This window comes from Microtus oregoni, unplaced genomic scaffold (assembly GCF_018167655.1).
Source record: "Microtus oregoni isolate MIOR12 unplaced genomic scaffold, Mior012 000017F_ref0000208, whole genome shotgun sequence".
Lineage (NCBI taxonomy): Eukaryota > Metazoa > Chordata > Mammalia > Rodentia > Cricetidae > Microtus > Microtus oregoni.
The window spans coordinates 992,827-1,008,532 of NW_024543076.1; the positions used below are offsets into that span (position 1 = coordinate 992,827).

A 15,706-nucleotide genomic window follows, 5' to 3' on the forward strand; every position below is an offset into this window, starting at 1 on the left:
TGTGTCCTAGGTGCACCCAGCATGCCTTACCCCCAGGAAACAGTCAATAAATGGTTATTGAATTTAGCGCATCCTTCTTCCCAGTTGCTGAGGTTTAATCTATCCCTGATCCAGAATATCTATTAACTTTGCAGCATCACTAAGCCTTAAAAAAGAAAAAGATCCATTTGTGGACGTGTTTAAAGACTTTACAGTAAATATTACTACCCCAATTAAGAGAAAGCTGCTGAAGGAAGCATGCCCATTCAACACACCGGTAGCCATTGGTAAAATGTAATTTAATTTAATTATTTAAATTTACATTGATAATGTACAAGAGCATTTCTTTCAAACCACAGGTTAACACACACTAATAAGCAATGCTGTTAGAGGAGAAGGGCTCGGGAAACTCAGCCATTTGAAACAAAAGCAAGGCACTCTCCAATAACAGCAGGTAGATACCCAATCTCCAGCCAAGGGTGGCTTCACACTGAGAGAGCACTCCCCTCAAGGGGAAGAATCACCTGCCTTAATGCTTGTCCTCCTCAGAGCTAGGGAGCCATCCACTCTGCTTACACTTGTGTGTCAACATTAAAAAAGAAATTGAACAGCTAGATGACTTGAGAGGCTCTCATAGTTGTGATAACTACGGAAGACGGAAGAACACTGGCTGTATCATCTTTCCTTTGAGCACTAGTGTCTGGCCCTGTAACTAAAACAGCTCCATTATTTCTTCAAACCAGTAGACAGGATGCCTAGACAGTCCTTTCCCTTTAATCTGATGGACTGACAAAAAGGAACAGCATTTCCTTAGAGCACTGAGCCGCCGTTTGGCTCTCCTTTTTGGACAGGACAAAAACAAGGATTAACTTTCGAATACTCAAGGTGCACAAGAAGGTTATGTACGCTCAGTACTTCTAATTTATTCAAATTCAATTTGAATTTGGTCTGAAGCGGTCCTGTGTGAAATGTTAGCTTTCCTGATATTTAATAATGTTTATTATGTTTGCATATAAGCTCAACAAATTAATGCCGAAGTACTATTTTATTCGAGGCTGTCTGCAGGTACAGTGTTAGTATGAGTGACTATGTTTGAGAGTCTACTTCCTATGGATGCAGTGAGTGGTGGGGGAAGGACTAAGCAAAGGTGAACGGGGTGTTCGTCTCCATTCTGTTGCAGCTGTTTGCCCTGCAATGGGCCCCAGTCTTCTCTGTCGTGAACTTCAGGAGATCTGATCAGCTGATGGGTCAGGCCCCTTCCAAGTCTGAGGTTCAAAATCCTAACATTCCAGGCCCTGCCATCTTGATAGAAAAGTAATATCTTCCATAAAATCTCACACAAAGTACACAATCAAATATCCGAATGATTTGGGGGGGAAAAAGAGGAAAGGATATGATCTGTTATCTGCAGCTAACTGCAGAGATTATAATTACTTTGCAGCAATTAGGCGATTCATTTGGCATTTGTTTGATTGTATAATTTAATGACAATATAAACAACATAGTTTTGTTATTTTTTTTTAAAAAGACTAAAGCAAACATGATTTAAAGCTAACAAAAGCTACTGTGACATCAGTTTAACATTCAAAGTTTGATTCTTAGCAAAACGGCCAAAGGTATCTTGACTTGATACAGAGTATATAATATAAAGACTTTTAGACCTAAAAATCTTCAAACATTATTTGAATTTAGCAAAACATAAGCAAAATTTTCATATCAAAGTGCTAAACAGTGCTGCCTTAAAGGTCACTGCAAATGAAGGATAACATAAAGGCCTGGGAAGTGACGTCTATTGTACAAATGGTTAATAAAAAGACACATTATAAATATATATGTAACCTGCTATGTTTATATATATATGCTTATTTAATTTCTAACTGGTGTATCCAAGTCACCATGAACACCCCATTTGATTATTCTGTAACTCAGCCTCCAGGAGCTGGTGGTCTTGCAATAAATACAGGCAAAGCTATTACAATATAACGTGCATACAAATGTTCATACAAATAAGGACACTATGCAACAAATTATTTCATAATAATATGCTATCAACAGTAGAAACATATAAAAAGGGGCACAAACACGGAATGTTGAACCGCAACCCACTAATCTTTCTAATCCTCACATTAATACTATGGTTTTTCTTTTTTTTTTTCTAAAAAAAAAAGATGATTCGCTTGCTTTCCAAAATTGTCTCTTTAACCAATAACAAAAATTAAATTTTATATGTGTATATATATAGGTGTATATATATATATATACATATATGTATATATAAATCCTTATCACCTCTGGTGCTTACCCTGTGTGACCCAGTTCCTACTCATTTGCATGTTCTCCTTGAGGGGAAGCAAAAACTTGATTGATTCACCCAACACTCCTTGGGCTTCTGAATGGATGAACCAGAAGTTGGCTACAACCTTAGTAGGTCTAGAGAACTCTGTCCAGGTTGATAGAGTATAACAAATGCAGTTGTACACAACCCATTTTATAACCTGATCCCCTTCAGGTCAGTTGGATAGTCATCAGGGGTCAAAGTCCATCAAGAGTGGCCTGCAAGTCTTAGGTGGGCCGCACCTCCGAAGGGTTCTACAGGGCAGGTGGATCAAGCCTTTGCTAGGAAAATGAGCGTGTCATTTGCTAACATGACTGCCTCCTTATTTTCATATAAAATAAGGGAGAGTTTACCAACAAGACTTAGTAAGACAGCACTTTAAAAAATTGCACTTGTATATGGAAGCAAACAGCCATTATCATTTTGCTAAGTCTGATTTGTAGATAATCTTCCATTTTTTTGCCATTTGTTTTTGTTTTTATAAAGAAGAAGAAAGAAATGAAGAAAAAGGACTTTTCTGCCTTGCTTGCATGATGTATGTACCCTTGATACAGGAAGTATATCCCAAAGGGATCAGTCTTAAGACACAGTCTACCCTGGTGAGCAGCCCTTGGCTGGTCTTGTTTTGAAATACAAAGCAACCGTAATTGTATTCCCCAGAAAGAGTTTTTAAACAGTTGTATTATCCTTCCCCCACTTTCTGGGATAGCATCATCCAAAAGTGCCTTGTCAGCAATTTCTTAGAAAAGCCTCATGGACTATAGACCCCCTCCCACCCCACCCACCAAAGCCTAAATATAAAACACAACCCCAACACAATACTCTGCAAGGTTTCTGGCTTTAGGTTGTAAGGAAAGGTACCAGAAAAAAAAGTCTTTGCTTTCTATGGAAGCTGCTTTTCCCCTGAAGGAAGGATGGAGTGGCAGGTGTTCAAATCCATCCTTTAGCTAGCTCAGTGATCAATTGCCAGCAGAGCAAGGGGTTCCCTGCTCAGAAAGGCAGGGTATCAAGGAAGAGCTTGTCGATGATCGAAGGTGGGGCCACCAAGTCCTCCAGCTTCAGGTAGAAGATGCGCTGGAGGCCCTGGGTACAGATCGTCCTCAGTTCCACCAGTGCATGAAGGACCTTGGGCTCGGTGGGCTCGAGGGCCTGCCCCTTCCTCAGGTGGTCCTTTAAGCTGCTCATGATCTTGCTGCATAGCTCCTCCACTCTCTTTGGTTCTTTTAACCCATGTCGCTCTGCAGAAAGACAGAGGAGGGTTAAGTTTTGGAGGGCAGGTCAAAAGGCTCTAAAGGTCAAGCTCTTTCTCCTTTTCTGCCAGATGGGGTAAGCAGGCATTGTACAAGCAGAGTGCCCTCTGCGGACTGGGGTAGCAGATCATCTAGCAGCTCTGCCAGGACCTGCTTTGGATTCCCAGGGGCTGCCAGGTGTGGTGGCACATGCTTATAATTCCAGCACTGGAGAGGCAGGAATGGGAGTATCCCTGAGGCCTGCTGGCCAGCGGTCTTGCCTCTTTGGCTTGGCACAGGAAAGCGAATGGATGTTTCTGTCCTGAAGCGGGAGGGAGCCACCGATGTGAGCCCCTCAATGCCAGATCCTATGTTCCCACGCTAGCTGGTTTTGGGAAAAGTCATCCTTCCTTCCCTGTTTTGTTTCTTCCCCTAGACCTATGCCTGGTAACGCTACTATGAGACACATAGAGGCAGAGAAAGAAAATTCACAGCAGAGAGGGGGAGGGGTGAGAAGACAAGGAGCAGGCATCTATCAAGATTCAGAGAGTACCCCTTAATTCCACAAAGCTACACAGAAAAGTATTCCCACGTTGACCATTGGGATCTTTGTGATAAGGTTAGTGATGTTCTCCACCCCACGGTTGCAGCAAGCTGGTCTTGGAAGCCCATCTTCCAGGCAGAGTCTGATCTCTGGCTATGAGATGATATATCATATCATGATAACACAGTAGCCCAACATCCCATACACATGACTTTGCTGTCACAGCCTGTGCAAAGCAGAATCTCATTTCTAAGGGAAGAGTGGGGTCTCTTTTATCCCAGTTCCCCTCTATTTGTATATTTATATCTAAACATCATGTTGGTTTGTTTGTGTGTGTGTGTGTGTGTGTGTGTGTGTGTGTGTGTGTGAGCATGCATGCACACCCATCCATGTGTCTTCCTTAAATAAAACTGCACTTTTTGAGGGGGCAGGTGTCCTTCTAACAGTGATAAATGCATTAGTTCCTAATTTCTTCTCTATGTAGTTGTTTTAGTCACAGGTTTTGTTAGAAAAAGCTATTTGTTTCCCTGAAGCAAAAGCTAAAGAAAACAAGAACCCAGGCATTTTTCTTTCTTGTCCCAAATAAATGAGGCCTGCAGACCAGGAAACCTAAATCTTCAGTGTGGCTAGGGTATGTGACTTGGGTAAGTACTTTCCTCAGTAGGGCCTTACTAACGGAGGAGGGTGGAGTTAAGGGGCCCTAAGACCCCTTCCAGAGCTGATGGGTTAAGATGTAATTACATACATCAGAGAACTCACTCCTAGTGCCTCAGTGGATTGGACTGTGGCTTGCAGGTTTCTGGTCTAATGAAGTGTTCTATAGAGAAAGAAGCCTGGGGTTTGGATCTGAATCCAGTTTTGACTCTGCCCTTTACCCCGTGACCCAATTTCTTCAAGACTCAATGTCTTCCTAGGAAAATGGGAATTACAGGGTGGAAAATGCGTGAGTCTGGGTCCTACCCTTCCTGTTCATCTTCAGCATTTCACAATGAATTGGCAGCAAAGTGTGATCATCTATATAAATGCCCTTCAACTACGACGGTGTGACTGAGGCCATCTGTAAAGTGCAGCACCCTGGGACAATGGCTGAGGCTTGGTGAGTAGGACACAGCTAGAAGACAAAAGAGAGAACGGAACCACACACCCCCAAGCTTTGCAGCTCTCGACTCTGCTGGCCCTAGGAAAGTATTAGCTGGTTAGCCAGATGCAAACCTCCCCACTAAATGCATGGCCCCTGTGCTTCAAGCTCAGAAGAAACACTGAAGGGAACCTTGAGGAGTCCTGCTTACAGAGGCTTTCTGCTGAAAGTCTTATTTCCTCGCCCCAAAGCATAGAACCAGGTGGGAAACTTGGCAGTAAGTGTCAAGAGATATAAAACATTCATAGCCTCTGACCAAGCTACACCATTCTTGGGAATTTATCCAAAGAAGTCAACTGAAAACAACAATAACCTTATATGTATGAAATTATTAGGTGCAGCATTCATCTATTATCGCCCCACACCTAAGAAACCAAACAAAGGAAACACTGGGAGGGATACAGAGTTAGAGAACAGGGGAACCGCTGAGAAAATAAATAATGGTACGTCCATGCAGTAGGAGATCCTAACACTACTGGGGATAAGAATGAAGATTACTGAACAAGATGGGAAAATATAAATAACATTAAATGAGAAAGAGAATTTAAAATAGTGTTGTGATTGCATCTATGCCAAAACAATACTACATATCTGGGGTTGACGAGATGGCTGAGTAGGTAAAGGTATTTGGTGCCACCCCAATGGCCTGAGTGTAGTCTGTGGTCTCCACACGGTAGAAGGAGAGAAATGGATTCCCCTATGTTGTGTTGTTGACCTCCACAAATGCACTGTGGAATGTGCATGCATGCACACATACACACAAAATAAATGAGGGTACAATTGTTTTCTTCACATAAAGGATGAGAAGAAATGAAACGTGAACATATTCATGAGATAACTGGATGGCTCTTTTACCTATTTCTTTTTTTTTTTTTTTTTTCGAGACAGGGTTTCTCTGTGGTTTTGGAGCCTGTCCTGGAACTAACTCTTGTAGACCAGGCTGGTCTCGAACTCACAGAGATCCGCCTACCTCTGCCTCCCAAGAGCTGGGATTAAAGGCGTGTGCCACCACTGCCCGGCTACCTATTTCTTTTAAAATTTCTGGTTAGTGCTATTTGAAGAATAATGTTAAAATAGAGCAAAGTGTGAGATGGTCCTTCATGAAGCTCTGTCGTATGTGTCACATGGCCAAGCACTAACTTGCTGATATGAAATTCTATTAGCCCTGAGCTATGTGAAATCTGATTTACAAGCTCAGGAGAAGAGGTGTCTCTCACAATCAAATGCCAGTCCACTAACTGAGGCTTTCCCATCCTTCCAGGACCTCCTGTCTCACAGAACATCCAAGATCCCACACTTATTATCAGGATGAAGAAGCTGAGCAATTTGTCCAGTGTGATGTGGGAGGGGGCGTCAATTGATTGTGGGTCCTTAGAGCCAGACTTTCTCATGGCCAAACTCACAGACGGGCTTGGAGTTTTCTCTGCTCTCCAGCCGGTTGCGGCTGCTCAATAACTATGGCAACCATTATTTATTCAGCGAATCGAAGTGGAGATCGATACCTCCTGCCAGCTGGATCAACCGGCCTGGAATTCCTTGAGGAATTCATAGACACTCCTGTTAGGAGCCAAAGGCACCTCACTCCTTTCTTGCTGTAAACACTCAGAGTCTGTGGCTTCTTCAGTTTTCCGGAGGAGCTAAGATAAAATTCAGACTCTGTGCATACTCGTTCTGGCAGCCAGCAAGGTTCTCAGATCACCAGGGAGTCGCCAAGTGTCTGGAACCTTCTCAGCCATTTAAAATTTCTTAAAATCCTAATCACTGACATTTAGGTGAAGGGACATCCCCCCTCCTCCTTTGCAAATTGGCAAACAGCTGCAGAGCTGAAATGCAGAGTTCATAAAAACAGAGGGGGAGGAGCCAGATATTTGGGTTTTCTCCTTTCCTAGAGAATCATGTATAGAAGAATCAGGAAGGATGCGACTTAGTGGTGGAGTACTCCCCTAGCATGTGTGATGCACATGGCCGGATACTCAGCAATGGAAAAAAATTACCCCCCATGATTTGACCCATCAAGCTTTGTGCACTGAATTTATACAATATTCATCCTGACTTTCAGTATTTTAACTCAAGCATTATGTTTCTAAGACGTCAAAACAGAATTCATCATCACGGTTAAGAATTAGACATGCATCACAAACATTGTGTATGTACACTGGAAGGGCTTGTGACTTGCTCTGTTTAAATTCTCACCTAAGAGAGGACTACAACACCAGAGTCGGGTTCCAGCTAGACGGGCAGATATTTCAACCTGCTGATAAAATTCACCTAATAGCCCTAAATATACTCTTTTACTTAGGTTATTTTAAAAGACAGAAAGAGACAAATGATCTCTTATCTTTAATTACTACATAAGAAGATTCAAAGAATGAAGCCAATTGACTACAATGGAAAGTCACAAGTGGCCAGTTTCTTTCAAGCCAAACCAGAGAACTTCGCTCACAGCCGCTGACTGTCTGCCTTTGACTGCCTCTAACTGTTAGAAAGTTTCTCCTCCTTCTGATCTGAACTGGCCTTCCTTCAGCGTCCTCCTGTTTTCTGTGTATCTAATTAACTAGTGGCTCATTACTTTTTCCAATAGATGTTTATTAACTATCTACCCTGTGGCTAGATATGTGTTCAGTGCTTTGGACAGATGGGTCAGAGCAGGGGAGAAAGCAGCACACTCTACCCAGTGGGAAGTTCTCATCTAAAGACAAGTTTGGGTTCCTACGCCTGTTAGCTATCCATGTCACAAATGGCTCTGCTGGGCAGGAAGGAGGCAGGAGGGAGTTGGAGGTCAAGAGGAGGTAGGAGCAGAGAAAGGAGGAGGGGAGGGAAGAAGTAGAGGGGAGGAGAGGGAGCGGGTGGGATTTAATGAGTAAAATAACTCAATTCTATGCTCAGGGTCTTCTCCATTCAGCTAGTTAAGATCCACCCATCTCAGATCCAATATTTCGCCAAGGAAGCTTTCTTCTTGTCATCTATCCAGGTCAGATTCTCTTATATATAATACAGGATCCTCTCCCTTCCCAGGACAGGCAAGTTTGAAATCTGATATTCATGTGACAATCGCCTGCCTCTTTCATTAGATTTAAGCTCCCTGGAGAAAATGCCCTAGATTTGCTCACTGTGGTCCCATCTCCTGCACCAAGCCTAGCGCATCAGGGACACCTAATATGTATCTGATAGATGGATCTGTAAGATGGACCAAAGTCCCTCAGAGATGATTAAGTGGACACTAACTGCGGAAGTTGCTCAGGTGCATAGGATGAGTCAGGAGTTGTTAAGACACTCCCAACAGCAAAGAACTTGCCCCCTTGGAACCTCTCCTCTCTGTCAGCTATCAGCTGGGTGACTGGGTCTGTTTCTGTCAGCTCTGTCAGCCGTTATCTGGGTGATTTGGGTCAGTTTCCAGGCTTGTGAGCGAGGGCTAAAGTGGCAGTTGCCTTTTGTCTTGCTGTGAGAATTAAGTGATCTTTACATGCAGAGTACTTGGAATAATGCCGGGCATATAGTAGGCGCTTAATAAGTACTTGCGGCTACTCTGGGTATTTATAACCCAATTCATTACCGTCCACGTCACCCATGGCTCTGAGTTGATCTACATGGAAATCTTTCCCCAAACTCACCTAGGGACCCCTTCTTGGGGGTGGGGCCTATTAATTTAACCTATCCCAGTAACTTTAGAGCCTCTCTGTGTGGTGCTCCTTGCATCTGTGTTCGTCTCTCAACTCCAACTTCCTCTGGAGAAGATCTCTACTGTCTGCTGCCTATGTTGCTTTAATTGCTTTTGACTGGCTTCCTTGCTGTGCTCCATCCCAGGTGCTTCTAAATTCATCAAACAACATTAGGACCATGCATGTAAAGTTCTTGGCACAGCGCCATGTACTGGCTAAAAAAAAAAAAAAAAAAAAAAAAAAAGAGCTATTATTAATATCAAAGGATCCCTATTACCAATAGGTTCCATCGTTCCTCAAAGAATGGCTCACACCCCAGCAGCATCAACATAAGCTAGGAGCCCGTGAGAAAGGCAGAACCTTGGGTCCTGTCCCAGGCCCACACAACCAGAACATGCAACACTATGTCCCGTCTCTGCATGCCTGTGGAGAAGATCAGCCCTAGCCAGTCCTTGTTCCCTCAGAGCTGCTGGCAGGCATCTTACCCTGGGTTCTCCTAGTCTCTGTACACTTCCCTTCCCAAGACAGCTTATTTTATTTCATATAGTTTCGCCTGTGAGAGCTGTCTCCCAAGGGAGGGAGTTTATCCCAACCTCCAAGAGTTCTGTCTTAGCTTCTTATTTTGAGTTAACTTTTGCTGTTTTACAGTTCTCATGTCTCTGCCTGTTGGCTGATAAAAGAAGCACCGGGATCTCTTCCTGAGAGCAGAAAGCGGTGGCCGAAGAGATGGACAGTATTCCGCAGTAGGCCACGCCCTCCCCCAGCCAACTTTTGGAGCAGGGTCTTGAGGCACTGGCCAACTTAGAGATAACACAGTAGCAGCCAACAAGGAAGGGAAACTGGACAGTTACTGGAACAGCGAACACCGAACACATCTTCCTGCTCCAACCCTCACCTCTCTCTAGGGAGTCCTGCTGCCGCCATTTGACGTGTCACGTGATATGTCACGTGTCCTTGACTGACCAGTGGGCCGTCCCAGAACCCACACTGGCTAGGAAGCCACGTGTCAGGTTGAAGCGACCAAGTGCTTGTCTGCCTCTGAGTTGCTATCTGTCTCTCCAAAACCATGACTCTTGAAGGAAAAGGGACTAGGCACCTGGCGTGTGGTAGCTGCGCCACAGACAGCGACTGAGTTCATCTCAGTTGAACTTAGGCAGCCCTTGAGGTGTCAGACTCTTTCCTAATAACAACGGCAGGCTAAAAATAATTTAGGCTTTCCTAATTTGAGAGATTTACTGATATTTACAAGCCATTTATTCAACTAATATTGGTCATGTGCCAGACACTAAGGACATTTTAAAGATGAATGAGATCCTCCTTGCCCTAAGACTTTGGTATGGGCACCAATGTATATTCCAGGTGCCTAGAATGAGCCTCAGAAGGAAATCTGTGTGTGTGTATGTGTGTGTGTGTGTGTGTTCTTATGTGCTTGTATGTATGTGGGCGCATGTGTACATATGTATGTGAAAGCTTTATCATTCTGGATCTTAATTTTAGAGCCCGGGTCTCTGAATGAATCTAGAACTCTCTATTCTGATAGGCTGCCTAACCAATGAGCTCCAGGGATATCTCTTTCTCTCTCTCTCTCTCTCTCTCTCTCTCTCCCTCTCTCTCTCTCTCCCTCTCTCTCTCTCTCTCCCTCTCTCTCTCTCTCTCCTTCTTCCCATTGCTGGAGTTGCATGGGTGCTGGTGACTGAACTCAGGTCCTCATGCTTGCACTGAGCTCTTTCCCTCTGGGCTATCTCCCCAGGCTCAGTAAATATAATCCCATTGATGTGAGCTGAATGATGGAACACATGCCACCACAGAAAACTGGGACACTGACAAATGGTCACAATCAGCACATGGAGTGGCATGAAAACGGAACTCCCTTACAGTTTCTCCAACCATTGCTCTGTCTGAGGGAAAGCATGCATGTACCATTGCATAGTCAAAGACTGAAGGAAATTAAGCCACGATATTGGCATCACTGCCCTGCTTTTGTGAAGCCCCTAAGAAGGCATAAACAAGTGTATCATATATATGCAATTGTATGAAAGCTAAATCCATTCATAGATTCTGAGAACAGTTAGCTCTGCCTGGAAAACAACATTTAGGATAATAATAATAGTAAAGGGTTGGATGATTTTTTCCTCCTCTGTAGAGCTACACACTAGTTTATTCTCTATAAGAAACATACAAATACATTTGTCTCTATAAGAAACATACAAATATTGTCTGTGTGGTATTACTGTGCTCCTATTCGTGCTGAAGTCTCACACTCAATGTGACAGTATTGGGAGGGGGTGCTTGGAAGGGGTGTCCGGAAGTGCTAGACAGGAATTTCTATTGTCTATAAATTACTCGTATGGTTTTTTCATTATAGCAACCTAAATGGTCTAAGGCCTTACCTCTGTGAGTAAAGAAAACACTGGTTTTCAGAAAAGATGAGGGATTGCCCAAAACCATGCAGCTAAGAAGTGGCCAGATAAAGACTTGAACGTTGCTCTCCAATCTCCAGATCCTGAAACTGACCCCTTTCTTTTCCAAACTATATTATTCTGCCAAATTTCACCCGTTTTTGCCTTTGCCACGTGGCTTCACAGCCATATCTGATGAAAATTCAGAATGGCCAGGTATTCAAAGTAAGCAAATGAGCTCTGGAAAGGCAGGTGGAGGGATCGGCCAACTATTGATCCCGCCATGTCCCCTAGATCTGCCTTTCTTCCTCCTCTGTCTTAGAGGCCATGTTCTAAGGAGATCAGGAAAAACAAAAGAGAAAGGAATCATTGTATTACCTGTCAGAAAACTTGAGTCTGGAAAGGAATGCCTTGGGGAATTAAAAAAAAAAATCCATTTGAGTATCAAAATTTCCTCCATAGCCTAACTCTAAAGAACCTGTTCGAGCACATTTCCTTATCAATCACGAGATGGGAAATAAAAGCTTACAGTCCAAGGTTAATTCATAGTCTGAGGCCACAAAGTAAATATCTCAAAGAAAGAGTTTCCCTCACAATCCTTTACACTTTCCCAGAGCTCAGAGAATGCACTCAAGCTGTTGCCTTCAGAGGCAGTGAAACTGTGTCCCAGAGGGGACTCTACCTTTGCCTGGGTGCTTGCTCCAGAACATATGGCCATTTGGAACCATAGCCTGGGCTCTGTGAAATGTTCTCATCTTTCTGCTCAGTCGTGTATGTGATTAAATGCAGGAAGAAAAGAATCTGGCCATCCACGATTTCCCCACAACTGTACTGGGGTGATTCACGGTCACGCCCTGGACCTCTGGTTCCCATGATTTGGAATACTCTTTATGTCTAGATGCTACTGCTTTGGGAAGTCATTCATGACCAGAACCTCTAGTGTTCTTAAATCCCCAAAATGCAGCAATTACCCAGATGTCCTCTGCACTGACTTTGTCCCTTTAAGAACCTACGCACTGCCAGGCATGATACCACACACCTTTAATCCCAGTACTCAGGAGGTGGAGGCAGGCGGATCTCTGTGAGATTGCCAGATCTCTCTGTGAGGCCAGCCTGGTCTACATAGTGAGTTCCAGAACAGCCAGGATGACATAGTGAGACACTGTCTCAAATAACCAAACCAAAACAAATCAAACCAAAACAAAAGAACCTAAACACTAACCACCATGCATAGAGCTCCTTAGCTTCTATCTTGGTAGATTACAAATGTCCTGAGAGAAGGATGCACGCCCAGTTCAGCTTCTCTTTCCCACACACTGACAGTCTGGTATGGAGAGGCCCCAATAACTAGATATTTATCAAATAATTCTACAGTTACTTTCTGATGGAGGACTGTAGGCAGATAGCAATACATTGTACCCCATTAGTGGCAAAGAAGCAAAGCCTTCCCATTGCTCTAGGAATTTGACATTGGCAAGAGACAATGGTTAGGGTAGGTGAACTGGGGACCCAGAAAACCGCAACTGTGGGGGACACTCTGTTACTGTAGGAAAGGAGAATGATCAGAAAGAAATTGTTTCCTGTCCCGTCTCACCGCTCAGGATTTGATGAAGGGGATTAGAGAGAAGGGGAGGAAGAAGAAAAATCAGAGGGAGATATCCATGTTTGGATAAACTATCCAATTCCTGAAGCCGTCTTCTGGAAGCCACGCTGGCTAATGGTCTAAAATCTTTTCCCTTTCCTTAGTTCCTCTCTGGTTTCAGAACAGACAGTTCTTTAGACGAATATTCTCATTCCTAGGGTTCATCTGCTGAGCCACCACCACTCTTTCTGATTATGAGGCTTCCTGAGATGCCCAAGCTCTTGGGAATGCACACTCAAATGATCCTGGATAATCGCAGCAGTAGGTATTGCTTTCTAGGCATTTTTCTTCCCCTGTTGTCCAATACTTCCATGCAACCCAAACCCTCCCCAGATGCCAAATCCTAAGAGTTCTGTGAGATTTGAGGGGAAATTCTGCTTGTGTAATATCTGCAGCATCTCTCACGGTTTGCTCTCTATACGCTGGCGGGAAGAAAGGCAGGAACTGCAGTTTACCCTGTGGGAAAGACCTACAGACAAACCTCTCAGCCCATTGCCAGTTTAACATAATAGCTTGGCAATCTCTGCCCTCCTTTGAGTCTCTCAAGTGTCTAAGAAAATAGTCACCAAACACACTATACTACTCTGCTCTGTTTGAGACAGACTGGCCTGGAACTCAGCATGTCGGACAAACTAGACGTGAACTCATGAGCCCCTTGTCTTAGTCTCCGAGTGCAGGAATTATAGCTGTGAATCATCATGCCCAACTCTTAACTGCCTTATAAAGCTTCCAACTTTCTTCACAACAATGAGTTTCATTTCGCACTGGCCAAGGTTTCCAAAGGGAAGGACCCGTATGAGCCCAACTGGAGTGAACCTCTATCATCACCACTCCAAGGAGGAACATAAGTAGATCTAATGTCTGCCACGAACCCAGTTTGGCTACATCAGCAGCCTATTTTTTTTTTGTAACCTACACTGCCACCCTATGGAATGGATGTTACCATCCCTATTGTGTGGATGGAGAAATAAAAGTGCAGAGAAGAGAAATGCATTACTCAATAGCCCTCGCTGACGAAATGCCAGACTCCAGATTAATAAAAGAGTTGCTAGGACTTGAAGCCCATGCTTTTCCTGCCAAATTGCTCGAGGACAGCCATATTCACAATAGATTCAGGAAAACTGTATTATGTCCATAATTATTCCCTCCACAGTAGCCTGGAAACACTCTCTGCTCCCTCGTTTGCGATCTCTTGACACTTGGTCCCCACTCAACCCTCTGCATCCTACACATTCTGTCTCCTCCAGGGATGTGTGCCATCATGTCTGAGAACCCAGTGACACATGAGACAGCCCCTAGACCAGAGAACATATATTCAGCTCCCATTTCCATAGTGACATGGCAGTGAGCTGGTGTTAGTTGTAGAAAGCTAAAGCAGTCTCAAAAATTTCTGTCTTTTGTAAATGAACTCAGTTCTATATGTTCCAGTTCCGGGAGTCTAACTGTCCCAGCAATGCCCAATGGGTCTGAAATGGAAATGAAGAGCTAGGTGATCTTGGGGCCAGTCTCCTCAGTCTTCGGAGTCAAGGGCTTGGGTCTTGAACACTGATTATTTTAGGTGCTCTGCTATGACACTGGAAAGTGCGGTCAGTGGAATCCATAACCTCTGAAGCTGCCTTTGCTTTTGTTTCAAGGTCTTGGAAGACTGTGATGGCCCTATTAAGAGCTGAGCTTCTTAACCTGGACCAAAGACCAGGAGGAAGAAGTCAGGCACGTGACCAGCCTGGCCTCTAGAGGCGCACACATACATCTAACTTTGGCTCACAGGTGACCTAAGCAGATGCAGGCAAACTGCATTAGGAAGGCTGAGAACCACTGGCCTAATGCTGTGACCCCTTAATACAGTTCCTCAAGTTGTGGCGACCCCTAATCATAATATTGTTTTTGTTGTTACTTCATAACTGTAATTTTGCAAAAGTTATGAATTATAATGTAAATATCTGATATGCAGACAGTCTTAGGCAACCCCTGTGAAAGGGTCATTTGACTCCCCACACTGAAAGGGGTCCTTACCTACAGGTTGAGAACCACTGGACTAAGCAAAGCAAGGCTGCATCAGAAAGGAGAGGCCAGCTGTGCTGAGATCATAGTCAGTACTCCCTACCTACCTGGGAAATGTTTCCTCTAGCCAAGAGCACATCCAGTCTGAACTGGACCCTCAGACAATCAGCCTGGCTGGTCTTGGGTCTGACCCAAAATATGGGGGGGAGCTTCAGATCCTGCCACTATCTCCCCAGGCCCCAGTATAATGGATCCAGATGCAAACTAATAAAAAACTTCAAGGATGAGTGATAAAGGGGGGGGGGGCAGACCAGCACCTCCAGAGTGCAGGGTGATGGGCACATAGAAGGAGTACAATAACATAGAAACTGAACATTTTTTTATGTGCATGTATTTTCATGGTGTGTGTGTGTGTGTGTGCACACGCACGCATGTGTATGTGTGCATGTGTGCATGCGTGTGTGCATGTAGGCCAGAGGACATCCTTGGGTATCTTCTTTAGGTGTACTACCTACGCTCCTTGAGATAGAGTTTCTCCTTGGCCTGGAGCTTACCAATGAGGTGAAACTGGCTGGCTAGTGAGCCCTCAGTGATCCTCCCGTCTCTGTCTCTCAGTGCTGAGAGACATGCCGCCACATCTACCTTTTTTTATATAGGTTCTGGGGATTGAACGCAGGTCTTGGTGCTTGCAAGGCAAGTCCTCTCCCACCTGAGCTTGCTCCTCAGCCCCAGAAATGGTATGAATTTTATTCTTCTGCTTTTGAATGTTTAAAAAAACTG

The 15,706-nt window shown here is 44.1% G+C and overlaps 1 protein-coding gene across 1 annotated transcript in view; it reads right to left on the reverse strand.

Annotated features, from left to right (window-relative positions):
• Window positions 1-265: 265 nt before the first annotated feature.
• The window catches only part of Nr4a3 (nuclear receptor subfamily 4 group A member 3), a 41,714-nt gene continuing 26,273 nt past the window's right edge, over window positions 266-15,706 (reverse strand). Inside the window, exon 8 of the mRNA XM_041667893.1 lies at window positions 266-3,552. Coding sequence (XP_041523827.1) covers window positions 3,305-3,552 — 248 coding nt within the window. The 3' untranslated portion in view covers window positions 266-3,304. The remainder of the gene's footprint in view (window positions 3,553-15,706) is intronic.